Below are 21887 nucleotides of genomic sequence, written 5' to 3'. Positions count from 1 at the left end.
TCTAGTACTGGAGAAATTAGCGTTTGGATGCGCATTGTGCGGCTTTAAGCATCAACAATAAAATGACAACATCATCATCATGACATACCGAAAGCACATTTTGATGCAACGCCAGCAATGTTAAAGGAATAATAACTAATCGCGAGATTGCCATTGGTATAGTGTCGGACTGTCTAGATATTAATCTATTTAAAATTCTGTTTAGTTAATTTAGACGGAGAAATTCGAATACGCGATCTTCAGTTCAGCGCCGCCCCGTCACGTTGTTGTTAACTTGTTATATTTTTTAGTGGTCGCTTGGCTAAAGTTGGCTATTAAATTAGCAAATATTATAAATAAACCATTATCCAAATTCAGAGTATCTATATATCATTAAAAAACTAGAAACATCAGAAATAAAAGCAAAATAGTTCATATTTGTGGTAAATATGTCAAGATTCGATGTTTTAATTAATTAATAGCTAATTTTTAATTTTGGCGGGGTGTGGTAGCGACCTTACAAAAATTGGTTTCGTGGAGAGAGGTCGGTTTGTCGTCTGAACCAAAGGTCTGAACTGTTGTCTTGTGTTGTGATTTTTCTGCGTTGTAATGGTGCTGATGCAATTCTGTGGCAGTATTCTATTATATCGTGCGGACGTGCGATTGCGATTAGGCAGCGATTGCGGGGATCGGCATGGCATTTATGACAACCGACATTAATTATCAGTCACTATGAAACTGGACACAGTTTGTTTACATTTCCTCACAGTCGCACTCACAATCACAAACACAGTAATATGGGTTAGTTTTTTTATATATATTAATTATTACAACAGTTATTGCATTCTTAAAAGCATGTGAATGGTATACATACTTACTAATAAAGCTAGTGCGATAGGTTGTTGCTATCCAAGTGTTGACGTAATTAATATTTAAGAAAATAAACTGACTATAGTGTAATCAATGCACCAGTCAATTGAAACCCCGCCGTTCATTAGTTTTTTTCCAAATGTCGTTTTTCCGTTTTTCCAAATGCCGTTCATTGTTCCACCAGTCATTTCAAACCAGTTTTTAAATATACATACATGTGCCATTACTATGAGACATTGCCGTACAATGGCCATTTTAGTAAATCAATTGAGAACGAAAATGTGACCATTTTTATAAGCTAGAAAGCAAGCAATATAAATTATGCAAATCAATCAATTGTACATGTTTGTACACAATGGTACCTGGTTGACATATATGTGAGCATGATCCCTGACACTGTGGAGATCAAGCAGATGTTCATATAATGGAGCTGTACCAACAACAGTTGTCCTGTAGAGAACGAAGCCGTAGTCTTGTCCTATTTGCTCAAAGCTTTGAGGATGAACTGAACGAATGGGTCCCAGTGGACACAGAGTTGGAAGCACGGTAAATATTGTGCCCATCTAAAATGGTTGAAGATATACCACATGTGTAAAAATGCCATTTACACTGAATTTATGCAGGAGAAACTCATTTTCAGTTATTTACTCAAAATTCATATTCAAAACTATAAATCAACCTTACCTTTGAGAACTTGATTGGTCCATAAGCTGCTTTAGGTAGGTTTTTGGGAATAGGTCCTGGTGGCAAAGGATTGAACTGAAAAGAATAGAATTGTAGTAATTGACCTATCTGCCTGAGCGACATAACTATACAACCACCCTGCTTAGAGGTTAGATAATTTTGCTAGGTCATTCAAACAAAAAATGGTTTATGTTTTTTATCATGCATTCACACCAAATTGTCTACTTTTCGGCACTTTACTACTGTGCAGTGAATTTAGAAGGCTACTGCCATAAAGCTGATTTTCTAGAGCAACCTGTCAATCACTCCAGATCAATAGCTCAATTAAATTATTTTAAAACATTGGTCAAAATACTATTGCAAGATTATTCTTATCACAGGTGCAAGGTTCATCCTTAGGTTAATCAAAAATCTCAGTGTATACAATCCTAAACATCACACGTGACTGAAATCACTGCAAGTGAAGAAGTGCTGAAAGCCATTCCACGGCAGGGCCGTAGCTACCATTAGGCAATAGGAGGCAAATGCCTCCTACAAAATTTGTAGTCCCCCAGCTGAAATGGAAATTTAGATGTAATATATGCAGAGAATGCACGACAGAGCACCATATAACCGTTGGCTTCTGAGGCCCTTAAGCGGGCCCCATATCCCACGCCCTATTGGCTCGCTTCGCTCCTTGTTCTTTAACTCACAACATTTGCCTCCTACAAAATTTACCTCTGGCTATGGCCCTGTTCCACGGTAGGAGCCAAGGGTGTAATACCTTTCTAATAACATTCCGAAGGACCAAGTACTTGTGAGTGATGTCTCCAGCTTCATTCAGGGGGGCATCAAAGTCATAGCTGGTTGGACTTGGCATGAAACTGTCACCGAGATTTGCACCTACCAGCATATCATAGAAATAGCAACTGATATAATAGAAAACCAATAAAAAATATGATCATACGTACTCCAGTGAACTGCTAAACAAGAGGCAAAAGTCAATGTAATAGATATTCTGTTGGTTAGGTTCATACTACACATGAAACACAAGATATTTGATTATAAATAAAATTATATAACATACAAAAGTTAAGTGCACCTAAAGTTTGTGTGTCTTTTTTAAATTATACTTATTAATTATACTACACTATTATTTACTATACTATACTTATACTATTAAAGTATTACCATTCTCAAAGCCAAATGATGTGCCACCTTCAAACATGTATCTAAAAAGTTCAATGGTAAAATTTATGTAAGCAAATTCCATTTATTAGAATCATAATCAGTCATGATCAATCTATTATCTGACAATACAGATGCCCATGAAAAAGCATTAGCCTCTGATTAAGGATAATACTTCATGATTTTCGTTAATAAATTAATATTTATATAATTAAAATTCTACTAAACGTCAAGGACACTATTATTAAAAGCTAACTGGTCTCTACATCACATGGACTTACATGGTTACACTAGCATTTGCTTCAAGTATTTGTCTCAGGGTTACAGCCACACTACTGGCATCTACGGTTGCATGCTTATAGCCCCAATGATCTATCCATCCTGGGTAAAACTCAGAATTGACAAGTGGCCCGTGTGGCTCATGGTTGCGCTGCGCTCTAAATGCCGCCTTTACATCACCTCCTTAAAAATCAAAATAACATGTCACATGAACAAACACGCTCTCCTTAACGAAATACAATATTCACTATTAGCAACGTCGGTCGATTTTCAATAATCTAGATTATCGGAAAATGCAAAATTCAACCAACCTGCTCCGAAATCTACTGTCGCATACAAGCCGTCAACCTTGCCACATTTCAGGAAGTAATCGGCACCACCGTCCGTAGTGAAGAGCACGGTTTCATTACCGAGGGCCAATCGTACTTTATCCCGGAGGTGGTGCATGTAGTCAAAGTCACATGCATAGTAACTGCCGTATTCATTCTCTACCTGTTAGTGCAATCGTACAGCTTATCCTTCTCAGTGCAATACAAGTGATTTATAAATTATTTCTCACATTAGAAATTCATGTGGTTATAACACTGTTTTGCTGCGGCTACGTGACAAGTTTCGTGTTTAAATATACCTGCACTGTTATCACAGGTCCTCCGGTGGCATAGAGGAGTCGTTTCACTCTAGGGAGCAAAATGTCAAGCCACCTGTCGACGTGTTTGAGGTAAGCTGGGTCTTTAGTGCGTAATCGCATATTGGGGTTCTGTTGAAGTAGCCAGAACGGTAGTCCTCCCTGCACAGAATACATGGTTTAAAATCTCCACCCACCCTCGCAAATATAAAAGCTTCACAGAATGATTGATTAAAATGTGGAATTTTATCAACTTATTATAGTATGTTATATAAGTTATATAGCACACGTGAAAAAATGGATTCATTGTCAGCTAAATATACTTTACCATGTCTCGCTCACAGTCTATGTATGGTCCGATACGTAAAATGACGACAAAGCCCATCTCCTGCGCTAATCGGATATATGATTCAAAGTCATGATTGCCTTTGAAATCAAACACTCCTGGTTGAGGTTCGTGCATATTCCACGAGATGTACCTAAAACGTGCACAAGTCACCTCATTTGAGTATTTGTCATGTGTAATTGAGGAAATTTTTAAATCAGAAGAATATCATTTATCTTGACATTTTGGTGAATATATTTCAGTATTACGTTTGAATAGCATTCAGTCCAGAAGCAGCCATCTTTGACATTCGATCCCTCCAGTATTCTCTTGGAATGCGGAAATAATGCATCGCGCCCGCTATGTAACGAAAGGGTTCGCCATCTTTCAACCATTGGTCATTCGCATAATCAATCGTAAACGATCGCTTGCCGCTCATCTAAAAAGGAGCAAGAAGAAGATACCATGCAAAAAACATGCAGAATTCCGATGATGGGTCCAATTATTTTGATGGTCGCCGTTCCGGATCGAGGATAGTTTGGGACCCCTGAAATATGTTTTCGCATATATGTGCTACACTAATCAGGGGTGATAAACTAGGGTTGGGCCTGTTTGTCTTATCTTTATTCATTTATAAAGAACTCTTATTAAAACACAATCGACACGTTGTGTAGTGCAACTGGTTTACTCCTCCATACTGCCAAGCACCCCGAGTCGGCACGCAAACAAGTGGCGCCACCTCTTGGTGTATATATCAACATCCACAACATCTCCCTTCCTTTAGTTACAATACCATTATCAGCCAAATTTAGAAAAACATTATACAGTACTGCGGAACTATAACGTTGTTCCTTTCAACTAGAATTCCGTAACATTTCAAACACTACGTAACTCCATACTGTAACTACTAACTGCATGAAACTGTAGGTCAGTTATGAACTGGCTCTATCTAACAAACTTCTGAACATACATCTTAGAAAGAGCGTATTAAGAAGGAAAGCGTACAACGGTGAAATGCTGAAACCATGTTAAAGAAACTAAATTAAGAAACTTTGCCCGTTTTATTTTGATGATTCTTTGCGCTAGTATTGTCCAGCTGTATAGGCGTCATGAAGATGGGCACAAGCGGCTTGTGGTCGGACTGCACTGTCACCACATCAGGCCCATGCAAGTAATGGTTGAATCTATTGCATGCAAATACTATTGCTTGGCATTCTTTCTCTATCTGCGCGTAATTCTGTTCAGCAGGTGTAGGGACAGCGATTTTCCGCGATCGCGGAAAACGGACGGAAAACACGAAAATGACCATTGGGGAACGGAAAAGATGTTTTCAAACGGAAAAATGCGGAAAACGTAATTTGAACATATTACAACATGGAAATTTCAGTAAAATCATTAAAAAACCATTGACAATAGTATTGGTAGTGATATGGTTTACATTCAGACAAGTTTCAGAGCAAAATGACTTACAATTACGTCTTTTGGTAGCCCTGTGTTTCGGTCCCAACCTAACTGTCAGTCAGTGACCAAATACCTTTTTTTCATGCAAATATATGTAAAAGGAATTTTAAATTATTGGTGTGTACAATCTCTATGGCAAAACGGAATTTCCATTTTTTCTTTACTTTGAAACGGAATTTATGATTTTCCCAAACAGAAAAGGCAATTTTTTGAAACGGAAAACCACTGTCCCTACAGGTGTTAGTGCTCTCGAGGCGAACGCTACCGGTTGTCCTTTCTGCATCAATGTAGCCCCTAGTCCAAACTGCGAAGCATCGCACTGTACTGTCACCTCATTCTCCACATCATAGAATTTCAATACTGGAGCTGATGTGATACACCTCATAATAGCATCAAACGCTATCTCTTGCTGAGTCTTCCATACGAAGATTGCCTCCTTCTCCGTCAACCTGCGGAAATGTTCACACATCTTGGACAGATTCGGCATGAACCTGGATAAGTAGTTTACGCATCCTAGAAATCTCTGTACTGCCTTCTTATCACATGGTTTAGGCATGTGAGAAATCGCATCTACTTTAGCTGGATCTGGCTTCAATCCATGACTCGTTAATAATTGTCCCATGTATGGCATTTCAGTAAGCCTCAATCTCAGCTTATGCCTGTTAAACCTTAAATTTGCCTCACGTGCTCGTTGAAGCAAATTCAACAGGTTTCGATCATGGTCTGCCACTGCTTCTTCCATTGTGTCACCACTGCCATAGCACAGTATGTCATCAGCTATAAGTTCTGCACCAGGGAGTCCATAAAACACAATCGACACGTTGTGTGGTGCAACTGGTTTACTCCTCCATACTGCCAAGCACCCTGAGTCCGCACGCATACAAGTGGCGCCACCTCTTGGTGTATATATCAACATCCACAACAGGGCCAGCCAGTTAATTACCCGCCCTGTCGCGGAGGGGGGAGTCCTTGATCCTTGATCGAAGCTTCTTAAAGCTGTATTGGCCTCTTGTATGTAGCACTTGTACGGCAATGTCTCATAGTAATGGCACATGTATGTATATTTAAAAACTGGTTTGAAATGACTGGTGGAACAATGAACGGCATTTGGAAAAACGGAAAAACGACATTTGCGAAAAAACTAATGAAAGGCGGGGTTTCAATTGACTGGTGCATTGATTACACTATAGTCAGTTTATTTCTTAAATATTAATTACGTCAACACTTGGATAGCAACAACCTATCGCACTAGACATTTCTTGCAGCCGGATTATTCGCGCGCGAAGCGCCGCCAACGCCGCCAGGGGCGGCCTCTAATACGTACGCTGCCACCATTCCATCACCTTCAACGGGTTTACATATATAGGCAAGCAGCAAGCTCGCTGAGTTGAGCAGTTCTAGCGATTGGAACGACGGATTTGACTACCACTGTAGCTTGACAATTGCTTGAAATGCTCGTATAAGATTTTTGGCGACTCGGCGCGCTTGGTTTCCTGCAAAAACACAGTTTTAGTATTTTTTCACATCACTGTACATCAGTGTACATGAGTGTAGTGGCGGGCGATAGATGGCGTAACGACGCGATATGCGTGCGATTTCCCTTCGACCTTTCCTCGAGCCGGCTCGGCTTACGTATGAAAAGGCGAGACATTGTAGTGTTTAACCCTGAGGTCAGCTGAAACGTAAACTCACCGTTCGACGACAACGTAAACAGAAACGTATTGCGTATACACAGGGGATGGGCATGAGCTTGTGAATAGAGCAGCATGGTGATTGAGTTTAGGTTTTGCACTTTTATTACGTGCCTTGCATTCGATGCCACTCGACCATTCAAAATGGTCTCTTCTAGCAAGCGCAAGCTTTCTGAAGCAGAAGTTTTGAGCCGTATTCTTGAGTCAGACGATGATTTGTCGTCTTTCGTTGATTCAGAATCAGAAGATGAACCTGACGATCGGGATGAGGCGTATTTGGCAAACGCTATAGCACTTAGACAGTCAATCTGAGGGTGATGGCGCCGGTGATGTTAGTGCCAGTACTAGTAATGACCGTGACAATGTTAATTATTATTGCCGGCAGTAGTACTACTACTAGTACTAGTAGTAGAACTTGTCAACAATTTGTCAAACAAAAAATCGTGAAAAGGGGACTAAAATACAGTATATAAAACAAATTCACTCTATATTTCATTATTTTACACTTATAACAATACAAGAACACATATTTGACATAGACAATGCAACAGAACATGTATAGGAGCAATAACAACGGTGCTATACAATCAGGAATGAAAACGGTCAAAAGGTCACGATTCGTATGTTACTGATAGCTGAAAGTCACGATTTCCATGAAATGAAGTACACAATGGGGAGCAGTTAACGGTTAAATAAGTACACAGTTAAGGGGTTAATACTGTTATGTGTGTTATGTAGTTGTAGTGTACGGCAGTTGCTGTATACCCTATAGGCCTACTGATCAATAGACTGATAGCTAAGGTAGTAAGGCTGAGAGGGTGGACCCTGGAGCACATAGACCCTATGAGCCGTAGCAATACATGCAGAAACGCGCACAAACACATACCGTACATTGCAATACATCGTATTATAGTTAGGACTCTAGGCTATAGCAGTACAAATAACCTGTACATAATATAATTGGAACATTCAGGGTTTATTCATTTCTGTATTACATGAGCCATTATGAATTAGTGGGTTAATTTACGTCCCAGTACACTTACTAACCCTCATTGGGTCTATGTCCCCCAGGTACTGCCGGAACGTACCCTGGGTATGGTCCGATATACCGGAACGTACCTTGGTCACTATTTGATATGGTTAGGATTAGGGTTAGGGTTTGGGTTAGGGAGTAGGCGTAGGCGACTCCCTAGACTCGTTAGTGGAGTAGGCGAGGTACGGTTCGGCATATTAGATGGTACCAGGGTACGTTCCGGTGTATCACACCGTACCCAGGGTACGTTCCGGCAGTACCCCGGGGGACATAGACCCTCTCAGCATTGCTACGTGTTCTCGGCTTAGCTTAGTCACTCGATGGGTAATCGACGTGGGAGCGAGTCCCAGTCTACACAGCCATTCTCTTTGCAGCCATTTCCATTACTGGGCAAGGTTCGCGAACGCGAGAATTTCGTCAGTCTTTCTGTGATTTCGCGTCACACAGCTCGGTTCGCAACACAGACATTATGTTTTTATAACAAGTGAACACTGTTCACGTCCCAAATGTCTACCCTCTGTGTCCCCACTAAAATTGCGGACTGTTCGCTGGCAGCTATGGATCCGTGCGCCGGCCAATTCATTCGCGCGCACGGATCCATAGCTGCCAGCGCTGCATACTGTCGTAGGACGTTCCCGCGGTCGCGTGCGCCTTGCCGCGGAACTGCGCGCAAGATCTGCGCTTAAGCGCTTTGGATTAACACCTCCTTTCGGCAACGCTTCTCTAGTATCCCGTCTCATCTGGCTTTATTAGTAAGTATGTATACCATTCACATGCTTTTAAGAAGCAATAACTGTTGTAATAATTAATATATATAAAAAAACTAACCCATATATTACTGTGTTTGTGATTGTGAGTGCGACTGTGAGGAAATGTAAACAAACTGTGTCCAGTTTCATTAGTGACTGATAATTAATGTCGGTTGTCATAAATGCCATGCCGATCCCGCAATCGCTGCCTAATCGCAATCGCACGTCCGCACGATATAATAGAATACTGCCCACAGAATTGCATCAGCACCATTACAACGCAGAGAAAAATCACAACACAAGACAACAGTTCAGACGACAAACCGACCTCTCTCCACGAAACAAATTTTTGTAAGGTCGCTACCAAACCCCGCAAAATTAAAAAATTAGCTATCAATTAATTAAAACATCGAATCTTGACATATTTACCACAAATATGAACTATTTTGCTTTTATTTGTGATGTTTTCTAGTTTTTTAATGATATATAGATACTCTGAATTTGGATAATGGTTTATTTATAATATTTGCTAATTTAATAGCCAATTGTAGCAGAAGCGACCACTAAAAAATATAACAAGTTAACAACAACGTGACGGGGCGGCGCTGAACTGAAGATCGCGTATTCGAATTTCTCCGTCTAAATTAACTAAACAGAATTTTAAATAGGCATATTAATATCTAGACAGTCCGACACTATACCATGGCAATCTCGCGATTAGTTATTATTCTTTAACATTTGCTGGCGTTGCATCAAAATGTGCTTTCGGTATGTCATGATGATGATGTTGTCATTTTATTGTTGATGCTGAGACTGACTCGTCTAAATAGTATTACTATTACTAGTATTACTATTAGCAAATTGAGTCTAGCTCACAGTCACACACAGGCACTTGGAGCGTTTCAATAAAATATAATGCTAAATAAATACGAAATCTATTTACTACAAAGTCTTAATGTTTCTCTACTGTCTTTCACTATTATTGGCCGACAATTTCCTGTAAATGCGTCAAATGCTCATCTGCCCAACACACGCTGGCTGCTGCACACTGACACAAATATATAGTGTATATTTATATTGTATAGTATATATATAGTATATAGTGTATAGAAAAGATATATAACTATATATTTATGTGTCAGTGTGCAGCAGCTAGTGTGCAGCAGCTAGCGTGCGGCAGCCAGCGTGTGTTGCAGATGAGCATTTGGACGGCATTTACAGGAAAATTGTCGGCAATAATAGGTGAAAGATAGTAGAGAAACATTGAGACTTTGGTAGTAAATAGATTTCGTATTTATTTAGCATTATATTTTATTGAAACACTCCAAGTGCCTGTGCATGGTCTAGCTCTATAGTCTACTCTACTCTACTCTCTAGTCTAGTCTAGCCTTCGCTCCGCCACAGCGCACGATCTATGTTGAAAATGGGCAACGAAACTGCCCCGACTGCTTCCACGAGGAACTGCTCACAGAAGAAAAAAAACATTCATTTATTTATTCATCAAAGTCTTAGTACTACTTGCAAGTTCTTTCAATTCTGAGCGAACATGGGTAACGTCAGCCGAAATGTAGGTTAAAAACACTGCGAGGGCAGCCCATTCTTCATCGGGCGTGAAACTGGAACTTTTCTAAACAGGACATTGCCTGGCAACTCTTGTATCAAGTGCCAGTGCTATACGGTATATTCCCCCACACCCTATGAGTAATGCGTGCCCTCGTTTGTTTTCTGTCGATGCGTTTCCTCGTGGGAGCAGACGAGAGCAGTATCATTGCCCCATATTCAACAGTTGTTTGGCTATAGTCCTGTCGCGGAGCGCAAGGTGCTATTGTTCTAGAGTAAATTGATCGTACTCACTATATACTATATTTGGCCTAATTTGTGTGTGCTGTGCCGGTGATGTGGTTTGTTTGTTTGTGCTTCGCTTTTTCGCCGCTGATTTGTCACTCAATCGCTGCTAAACTGAAGAATATATCAGAATCACCACGTTTGGTGAGTGGTTCTGGCTGCAGAAAAAAATATTATAAAAAAGTTTAAGTATTAAGTAATTAAGGTCAAAATTCGAAAAAAATGCTGATTCGTCAATAGATGGCAGTGCGTACAGCGCAGATCCACATCACACATCACGTGCGGAATTACACTGCGTCTCTTGGACTTGCGCCTATGAGCATATTTCAGGATCCACCGTCTGTGGAGATGGTTCTGGCTCAAAAACAAATCTATTCGCTCAATAGATTCGTGCTGACGTCTCAGATTCCCCCCCCCCTACTGCAGATCTTCCCCCTGCTCACTCTGCCTTTGACGTACACCGTACTGACACAGTAGTCAGTGGCCAGTAAGGCTGTTTGCCAGTGATTCTGTTGTACCCAGTGCAGTGGTTTTCTTTTCAGATTACATTGAATATTTAACTTTATCTGTATCACTTACATGGACTTTATATTTAAAGACAACATTTGCTGGTTCTACGGGTATACTTTCTGCTAGTAGTCATAATATGTCCTGATAATATCGCGGTCGCAGTGTAGCAGTATAACACTGAAATAGCGAACCTAACGTGGAATTATTGCAGGACAGTGGGCGATGCTATAGCCAGTGGATGCAATCAAATTAGCACCTATCCTAGCTGGGCAACGTGTTGGCTTTCGCACGTTTATAAACTAAACTCAAAATTCAACTCGCCACAATGATCAAATTTGGCCGTTTATCGAATGCAAACGTTTCGCATGAGAAACATTCAACCATATTTAAAATTAAAGCCAGATTATTCCCTTTGCATTTCTGCAGATAGTGACTGTTGCAGGCTCTATTGCGTTTGAAGTTTGTGCAATGTGTTTTGTATCAACTAAGCATACAGCCTACAAGTACAGGTTCAATTACCTAACAAATTACCTTTAATAAACTGTAAGTGTGGCTCTGTGGCCCTGTTGTGGATGTTGATATATACACCAAGAGGTGGCGCCACTTGTATGCGTGCCGACTCGCGGACTCAGGGTGACTTGGCAGGTTGGAGGAGCTAAACCAGTTGCACCAACACAACGTGTCGATGTGTGTTTTTAAGGAACTCCTGTGCGTGCGCAGAACTTACTGCTTTGATGACTATACTGTGTATGGCAGTTGGTGACACAATGGAGAAGCTGGAAAGGAGAGCGTAAACGTGAAATGTGAAAAACATGTATGCCATACTTATCGGAATTTAAGAAACTTTGCCCGATTTTATTTTGACGATTCTTTGCGGTAGTATTGATTCAGCTGTAGGACAGCTGGACAATACTAGCGCAAAGATCATCAATAAAACGGGCCAAAGTTTCTTAATTTAAGTTTCTTTCAACATTGGTTTCAGCATTCACCGATTGTACGCTTTCCTTCTTACATACGCTCTTTTCGTTAGATGTATGTTCAGAAGTTTGTTAGATAGAGCCAGTTCATAAATCTGACCTACAGTTTCATGCAAGTTAGTTTAGCTTACCAGTTATGGAGTTACGTAGTGTTTGAAATGCTTTACGGGAATTCTAGTTGAAAGGAACAACGTTATAGTCGCAGTACTGTATAACTTGTTTTTCTAAATTTGGCTGATAATTGGTATATGTAACTAAAGGAGCGGAGATTTTGTTGGTGTTGATATATACACCAAGAGGCCGCGGCGGGCCCGGGCGGGGGCGCGGCGCGCCGGGGGCGCCGGCGGCGGCGCCCCCGGCGGGCCGGCGGGGGGGGGGCCGGGCGCGCGCGCGGCGCGGGGCGTGGCTGCCACTTGTCTTTGCGGTGCCGACTCGGGTGGTGCTTGGCAGTATGGCAGGAGTAAACCAGTTGCACTACACAACGTGTCGATTGTGTTTTAAATAAGAGTTCTTTATAAAATGAATAAAGATAAGACAAACAGCCCAACCCTAGTTTATCACCCCTTGATTAGTGTAGCACACTATGATGCGAAAACTATTTCAGGAGGTCCCAAAAACTATCTCGATCCTCGGACGGACCATCAAATAATTGGACCATCAATCGGAATTCTGCTAATGTTTTTTGTTATTTTTGATGGTATTCTTTCTTCTTGCTCTTTTTTAGATGAGCGGCAACGCGATCTTTACGATTGATTATGCGAATGACTAATGCGTGAAGGACGGGCGACACCCTTTCGTTACATACGCGGGTCTGCGCGATTGCATTATTTTCCGCTATTCAAGAGAGTACTGAGGGATCGATGTCAAGATGGCTGCTTCTGGACTGAATGCCCATTCAAACGTAATACTGAAATATATCACAAAATTGTCAAGATTAATGATATTTTCTGATTTTAAATTTCCTCATTAACACATGACAATACTTCAAATGAGGTGACTTGTGCACGTTTTTAGGTACCATCTCGTCGGAATATGCACGAACCTCAACCAGCGAGTCGTTGATTTCAAAGGCAATCCATGACTGTTGAATCATATATTCGCATCTAGCGCAGGAAGATGGGCTTTGTCGTCATTTACGGTTCGGACCATACATAGACTGTGAGCGAGACATCGGTAAAGTATTATTTAGCTCGACAATGAATCCATTTCTTTTCACCAGTGTGGCTATATAACTTATATACTACTTATAATAAGTTGATTAAAATTCCACATTTTAATCATCATTCTGCTGAAGCTTTTTATATTTTGGCGAGGGTGGGTGGAGATTTTAAACCATGTATTCTGTGCAAGGGAGGACTTAAATCCGTCTCTGGCTACTTCACAGACACCCAATATGCGATTACGCACTAAGACCCAGCTTACCTCAACACACGTCGGACAGGTGGCTGACATTTTCGCTTCCCGAGTGAAACGACTCCCTCTATGCCACCGGAGGACCTGTGATAACAGGCAGGATATATTTAAACACGAACTTGTCACGTAGCCGCAGCCACAAACAGTGTTATTAACCACATGAATTTCTAATGTGGGGAAATAATTTTATAATCACTTGTAGTGCCACTGAGAAGGATAAGCGGTTAACGATTGCACTAACAGGTAGAGAATCGAATACGGCATGTTACTATGGTGTTGACTTTGGACTACACTGCAACACCTCCGGGATTTAAAGTCACGATTGGCCCTCGGTAATGAAACCGTGCTCTTCACTCACGGACGGTCCGGTGCCGATTACTCTTGAAATGTTCGGCCAAGCGTTGACTGGCTTTGTATGCGACAGTAGATTTCGGAGCAGGTTTGGTTGAATTTTGACTTTTCCGATATCGTAGAGTTATTGAAAATCGACCGACGTTGCTAATAGTGAATTATTGTATTTCGTTAAGGAGAGCGTGTTGATTCATGTGACATGTTATTTTGATTTTTAAGGAGGTGATGGTTAAAGGCGGCATTTAGAGCGCAGCGGCAACATGAGCCACAACGGGCACACTTTGTCAATTCTGGTTTTACCAGGATGGAATAGAATCAATTGGGGCTATAAGCATGCAACCGTAGATGCCAGTAGTGCTGGCCTGTAACCCTGCAGGACAAATACTTGAAGCAAATGCTAGTGTAACACCATGTAAGTCCATGTGAATGTAGAGCCAAGTTTACTTTTAATAAATGGTCGACTGAACATTTAGTAGAATTTTAATTTATATAAATATTAATTTATGAACACGGAAAATCATGAGTATTCATTCCCTAATCAGAGGGCTAATGCTTTTTCATGGGGCATCTTGTTATTGTCAGATAATAGATTGACTCATGACCTGATTATGATTCTAATAAATGGAATTGCTTACATAAATTCTTACCATTGCAACTTTTTATGATATCATGTTTGAATGGTGGCACATTGCATTTGCGCTATTCGAGGAATGGTCAATACGTTAATAGTATAGTATAGTATTATAGTAAATAATAGTGTAGTTTTATTAATTAATAAGCTATAATTGTTTAAAAAAGGAACACACAAAACTTTAGTGCATTAACTTTTGTATGTCATATATAATTTTACTGTTATATTCAAATATCTTGTGTTTCCATGTGTTGCTAGTAGAACAACCAACAGAATATCTATTACATTGACTTTTGCCTTGGTCTTGTTTAGCAGTTCACTGGAGTACGGTATGATCATATTTTTGTATTGCGTTTTTCTATTATATCAGTTAGCTATTTCTCATGATATGCTGCGTAGGTGCAAATCCTCCCGGTGACAGTCTTTCATGCCAGTCCAACCCAGCTCATGACTTTGCATGCCCCTGAATGAGCTGGAGACATCACTCACAAGTACCTGGCTCCTTCGGATGTTATTTAGAAAGGTATTTACACCCTTGGCTCCCTTACCGTGGAACAAGGCAAGCAGAGTGTAAAATTTTTGTAGGAGCAAAGATGATTGCTGAGTTCAAAGAACAAGCGAGCGAAGCCGAGCCGAATAGGGCGTGGGACTATTCGGGGCCCGCTAAGGGCCTCAGAAGCCAACGGTTAGTATTGGTCTCTGTCGCTGCATTTCTCTGCATCTATACTTAATTCTAAATTTCATTTACAGCTGGGGGACTACAATTTTGTAAGGAGGCATTGCTCTATTGCCTAATGGTAGCTACGGCCCTGCTCGTTCTGGAATGGCATTTCACGCAACTTCTTCACCTTGACAGTGATTTCAGTCACGTGTGTATGTTTAGGATTGTATACACTAGATTTTTTGATAACCGTAGGATGGACCTTTGCCACCTGTGATAATGATAATCTTGCAATCAGTATTGTGACAATGTTTTAAAATATTTAATTGAGCCTACTTGATCTGGAGTGATTGACAGGTTGCCTCTAGAAAAATCAAGCTTTATGCAGTAGCTTTTAAATTCACTGCACAAGTAGTAAAGTGCTGAAAAGTAGACAATTTGGTGGCTGAATGCATGATAAAAAAACATAAACATTTTTTGGTTTGAATGACCTCGCAAAATTATCTAACCTCTAAGCAGGGTGGTATGTTGAGTTATTTGATCGCTCAGGCAGATAAGGTCAATTACCTACAAATTCTATTTCTTTTCAGTTCAATCCTTTGCCACCAGGGACCTAATTCCAAAACCTACCTAAAGCAGCTTATGACAATCAAGTCTTCAAAGCGTAAGGTTGACTTTATAGTTTTGAATTATGATTTTTGAGTAAATAACTGAAAATCGAGTTTTTGTCCTGCATAAATTTAGTGTAAAATGGAATTTTTACACATGTGGAATATCCTTCAACCATTTTAGATCGCGGCCACAAATATTTACCGTGCTTCAACTCTGTGTCACTGGGACCCATTCGTATCAGTTCACTCCTCAAAGCTTTGAGCAAATAGACAAGACTAACGTGCTTCGGTTCTCTTACAGGAGCAACTGTTGTCTGGTACAGCTCCATCATCATGAACATTGCCTTGATTTCCACAGTGTCAAGGGATCATGCTCACATATATGATCAACCAGGCTACCACTTGACTGTACAACATGTTACAATTGCTGTTGTATTTGCCAATAATTTATATTTGCTTGCCTTTCTGCTTATAAAAATGTGGTCACCATTTTCGTTCTCAAGTTGATTTAACTAAAATGCCTAAATAGAAGGAAAGAGTCCTGTTGTAAAAGGAAAGAGGTGAGCTAATGCTGTAAAACAGGTAACTGGAATGGGTATGATCTCATGTGATACCTCTAAAACGGCTTTATTAATTTTTAGCTCACATTGACATCGTCAAGATGAGCTATTTGCCATGGGATTGTCGCTCCGTCATTACGTCTGTCGCTCCGTCAAACATTTGGCTACGCGTCAACGATACTTGGAACCATTTGACCCACTATGTGTTTCAAATTGCATAAGTTGTTAACTCCTATGGAGAGATGTCAACGTCCTATTTATGGAACACACCAGTTGACCCTTACTTTCGAGCCACGCCACTTATTTGGCAAAAATGGAGACAAATGGGCCATAAGTCAGGTTCAGGTTCAACGGATTTTTGCTAATTTTTGGTATGTAGAATGAATAAGTACTGTGGCCCCCATAACATATCACAGAGGGTTTTGATATTTTTTTTTAAATTCATGCAAACATTAGGTAGCGATTTTGCAATTTCATATGCATATTTCAGTGTCTGCCTCACGGTCACGGATTTTACTCAAGAACCGTACTTGACCCACATGTTTAAAAATTGCCATACAGTTGTTACTCCTATCGCGGAAGGGAATTTGAACGTACTATTTTCGGCCAGCACACCAGCTCGACCTACTTTTCCAACGCCACGCTCACTTTATTGGCAAAAAATGAAAAATAGGCCATCTAGATTCATTCGATTCTTGTTAAATTTACCTGCCTAATCAGCATACCTACGTGTAATATCTGTGTTTCATTAGATTCGTTCGTTACAGTAATTGCCTGGAATATTTATATTGCTCTATTATTAATTAAGCGACAAATATACAAGAAAAACCAAAAAAAATGACGAATCATTTAGGCGTAGCGCCATCTCTCACCCAAGATTTCAGACTTTAAGATCTTGAAAATTTATTTTCTGCATCAAAAACCTACCCTTGAAACAAAACCAGTGTGAAATTTACTCATTAGTATAAAAACAGGGATTATGGACATTTGATCTTCATTTTGGCTCCGTCAGAAACTGAAAACCAACTACCAAAATTTTTAAATATGCATCTCTCTCTTCTATCACACCAAAGCGTGAGCGTATAGTGTCATTGACCCACTTTCATTTGTGATGAGTTGTAAATTGTTATAATAGAAATATACACGATCACAGAGGAATGCCCAGCCAGTTGCTATTGACTTATCACTCTAATCTGTTTGAGAGTATTCATAAATAGTTAAGGCTATTTCTATAATGCATAGATAACATTGTGGTTTTCAGAAAACTAAATGGTGTTGTGAGCAGGATCAATTGGAAATACTTTATGGGAGTTTTCAGTCTAAAGCAGGAGCAACCAGCTGGAATATCTGGTAGAAAATCTTGGGTAGGATTTTTGCTACTGGAACATTATAATGACACAAAGGTAAGCATGATACCATTTACTTCAATGCCAATAGTATCGAAGAGTATGAAATTGCCATAAAATTTGGTATCAAACTGATAATTTGTGAGAATTGTACATTAGAATTAATTGAAACATGTTTCTTTATTTGCAATTCATTGAACATTTTTCAGGGGCCTAATTGATGATGTTTACTATGGATGGAAATGGTCTTTACTGAACTGGTGAGATCTTACTTCACTCACTCTTAATAATTGACTAACTATTTATAAAACACAGATTACCTGCGAATGTCAAGCTCGAACGTATGTTCAGTATAATGAGAAGCCTGCATATTTTCTAGATAATAAAACAACATCCTACATCACCGAAAGATGGAAAACAGAGGGGTCGAAGCCATGCCAATCAATGACTCCACGAGCAACATGCACCAAGCAGTGCCAGTTATGCAAGAGCGTGTGCAAGGTGATAGTGTTATTGGAGTTGGTTTGTATTTACGTTAATATTATGGTAAATAACTGCAACTACAAGGTCACGAAATCAATAAAGACTGTAACATGGGTGGTGGAGTGGGGCATACAGAAACGCGTGGTGAACATTTCTGTAAGTTGTAGTAGGAGGTATATAAAGTGATAAATTCAATTGCTGATGTAGGACAAAGTAACCCTCTTTAATTACTATAATAATACTCATTACAAATTTAGTAAAATTCTATCAATTTGAATATCTATTTTTTATCTTGAAAATACTCTTGAAACATTACATAACACTATATTATTTGTTTTATATCACAGCCACTGATCACAAGACCATTGCCCATCGTTTTACGTGGCTGATTTTGTCATCAACACGACCGGCCTGCTGATACTTTCCTAAAAGCCATCAGGATGCGTACAAAGTTAAAATAATACTGCTCAAAGTGTCGCGATTGTGGAGAAATGCGGTCTGTTTAAAAAATATCGATTAAACTAGTAACAGGTCGGTAAAAAATTGCTAACGCTTGAACCTTTCGATATTATACTTGAATTAATGCTAATGTGTTTTCATCTGTCATATTTACGTCCAATATATTATTCAAGCACTGACGATCTAATCCACAATAATTGTACCTGTGCCCATCGTTGGTACTGGTATATGCTAACTGAACTGGCTTACTGAATTTTAGGTTTGGCAGTGTTCGCCATACTTCAGGCGTGTTGCCATTTGTGATGGACTTCAATGTGGGACGCTACCTGGCAGTGCGGGACCCCAGGGTGCACCTCTACATTCGCTGCTACCAATTAACTTCTGCCTGCCCCCAAGAAGAATAGACTGTGTTGTTTGAGCTGGAGTGGGCAACGATGCCAGGGGAGACTGGCGGCATGGCATAAACCTGGCACACATGGAACTTTCATAGATTATCCCATCTCGATGGAGCCACTTAGTAAGCCGGATTGTATGGAACCGTGAAGGTGTAAGCTAATCTGTATGGTGTGTATTCTGTTTCATATGTCGATTCAAATTCATTCGATGCGTAGTAGATACGAATCATTTCGATTTGCCGTGAATCGAATGATTCGATGCATCATTCGATTCCGGATCGAATCATTCCGATTCACGCATCGATCATTCGATGCATCATTCGATGCATCATGTCATCACGTGAATCGGAATGATTCGAAATGACAAGTGAATCGCAAATGATTCGATGCGTGAATCGATATGATGCATCGAATCTTTCGTTCACCGCATCGAATCATATCGTATTCGCGCATCGAATGAATGCTCGAATCATTCGATGCGTGAATCGTAATCATATCGACTGCGTGAATCAAATTGAGTTCGATGCTGGGGAATCAAATGAGTCAGAATTGCGTTTGAATCGAAATGACTGCATCGACATCATTCGATTCGCCGCATCGAAGTCATATCGATTCACGCCATCGAATCATTCGCATTACACTGTGTTCATCGAATCATTCGATTCACGCATCGAATCATTCGATTCACGCATGCGAATCATTCGATCGCATCATTCCGATGCGTGAATCGAATGATTCGATGCTGCGAATCGAATGATTCGATTGCATCATTCGATTCACGCATCGATCATCATCGATTCACGCTCGAATCATTTGATATCACGCATCGCAATCTTCGATTCACCGCCATCGAATGATACGATGATCATTCGATTGCCTGTGTTGAATTGCGAATATTCGATGCTGTGCAAAATTCGCAATCATTCGATGCCGGTAGATGCGAAATCAATTTGCGGTGCCGTGGAATCGAATCATCTCGATCGATCAATTCGATTCACGCATTCGAATGATTCCGAATTCACGCATCGAATCATTTTTGATCTCACGCCATCGAATTCATCGATTGCTGGTTGAACTCGACATGATCTCGATGCGTGATCGGAAATCATTCGATGCGTGAATCGAATGATGCCACTACGAATCATTCGATATCGCCCGCATCGAAAGTCATTCGTATTCACGCATCGAATGATGCCATCAAATGATTCAGATGCGTGAATCGGGGGGGGGAATGATTCGATGCGTTGACATCAAATAGTAGTGCGATAAATGAATGTTATATGTGAATAAAATCGAATGATTATATGCTTGATAAATCGGAATGGTTATATGCGTAAATGCGAACCATAAAAACAAAAATCGGGAATATATGACACAAACCAACATGCATAAAATCTGACGATAACAGACTCAAAAGAGTTTTTAAACACCTTTATTGAAGTTTTTGAATGGCCCATATTGCTTAATTGAGAACACCAGGTAAAACCAGGAGTGTTATGTACATATTATCGAAGGAAATTGCATGTTTTAAATAGGCTAATGGATACAGAATGCAAAGGACTGCGAATCTTCTTCTGTGATTATAGTGTTATTAAATCAAGTGTGCCTTTGGAGTGGTGAGGGTATTTACATGTTTATATTCACATCACGTGGCCCAAACGATGTTGTTCATTGTTAATGCACCCAAGACTGGTATTAATTATATAACAGGCCAACACGTTGATGTCTAAATCGTTTGACGTCGCCAAGAATTCTGTCAGTTCACCGAGCTGAACAGTTTGGGTGGCAATACACACTTGTGCGACAATTATTGTGGGTAATAGAAGTGTTGTCTTGCTCGACCCCAGAGTCATATGAAATTCGACATCGCTAGCTTATCACACTGATGATAGAATACAGCTCCACTACCAAAGAAATTCATTAGTCGTTTATTTCCCTGATATGAGACACTAGCCGCGGGGGTCAGGATAGATACTCAGTCCCATACTGAACTAAGCTAACAAATGACGATTTGGACGTCTGGGGGACTAAGATTGTTATGTGACTAACATGTTTAGAAATAGGTAAATTTCCGAAATTCAATTTCTAATGAATTACACAAGTTTTTCACTGCCGTTGAAGGCAATAGAATAACTGTGCTGCATCGAATGTCTGTCAATTGTGGTACCTAATGAGGTGGTAGATAAAAAGTAAATATGGGTGATAATATATGTAAAAGGTGTAATAATGGCATTTATAAACTGCTATGATGACAGCATCTTCCAATGTCAACAGTAAAGAGGAAGAAGTTAAAGTGTGATACTTATTATAATATTGAAAGTAAAATGTGAAACAATCCGCAAATTCGCTTTTGAAATTGATACTATTATAGTGCAAGGTGAGTGACCAGCTGCAGTGTGGTGCACGTCACCAACCAATGGAGCATTGTCGTGAATTCGCGTTACTGCAATTAGTAATTAAAGCCGTGTGTATATATATATATATATCACTTCATAATATTGTATGGTATATGCTATGTGGTCATCTTGATATGTATGTGTATATATGATATTATGTGCACGATTTTACGTCTAGTTGTGACGCACGATAATGGAAGGTTCGACCACTGAGATTGTAGTGATTATGGAGTCAACACAAGAAATCAGAACCTGCTGGTAAAAATCAGAACAAGCTGATAAAAGTGCGGTTTACGCCGGAATAGGCGCCCCGGGGACTTATTATTTGGCCTTACGTCAACCAGGGACTAGCTCGTGAACTAAAAGATGCGTGCCAAAATCCCACA

General features: G+C 40.1%; 1 protein-coding gene across 5 annotated transcripts in view; it reads left to right on the top strand.

Annotated features, from left to right (window-relative positions):
- LOC106805139 (beta-galactosidase-like) overlaps positions 1-21887 on the top strand; it is a 52808-nt gene that overhangs the window by 9211 nt on the left and 21710 nt on the right. For 4 of the 5 annotated variants that reach the window (XM_014806627.1, XM_014806623.1, XM_014806626.1 and 1 more), the window contains exon 2: positions 3625-3697. In XM_014806627.1, coding sequence (XP_014662113.1) covers positions 3669-3697 — 29 coding nt within the window. In that variant the 5' untranslated portion in view covers positions 3625-3668. Of the gene's footprint in view, positions 1-579; positions 781-3624; positions 3698-21887 lie in introns of those variants that run through there. The other variant, XM_014806624.1, reaches the window with a different exon arrangement.

The sequence above is a fragment of the Priapulus caudatus genome, unplaced genomic scaffold, assembly GCF_000485595.1.
Source record: "Priapulus caudatus unplaced genomic scaffold, Priapulus_caudatus-5.0.1 Scaffold101, whole genome shotgun sequence".
NCBI lineage: Eukaryota > Metazoa > Priapulida > Priapulimorpha > Priapulimorphida > Priapulidae > Priapulus > Priapulus caudatus.
This window is presented reverse-complemented; position numbering and strand designations above follow the sequence as displayed.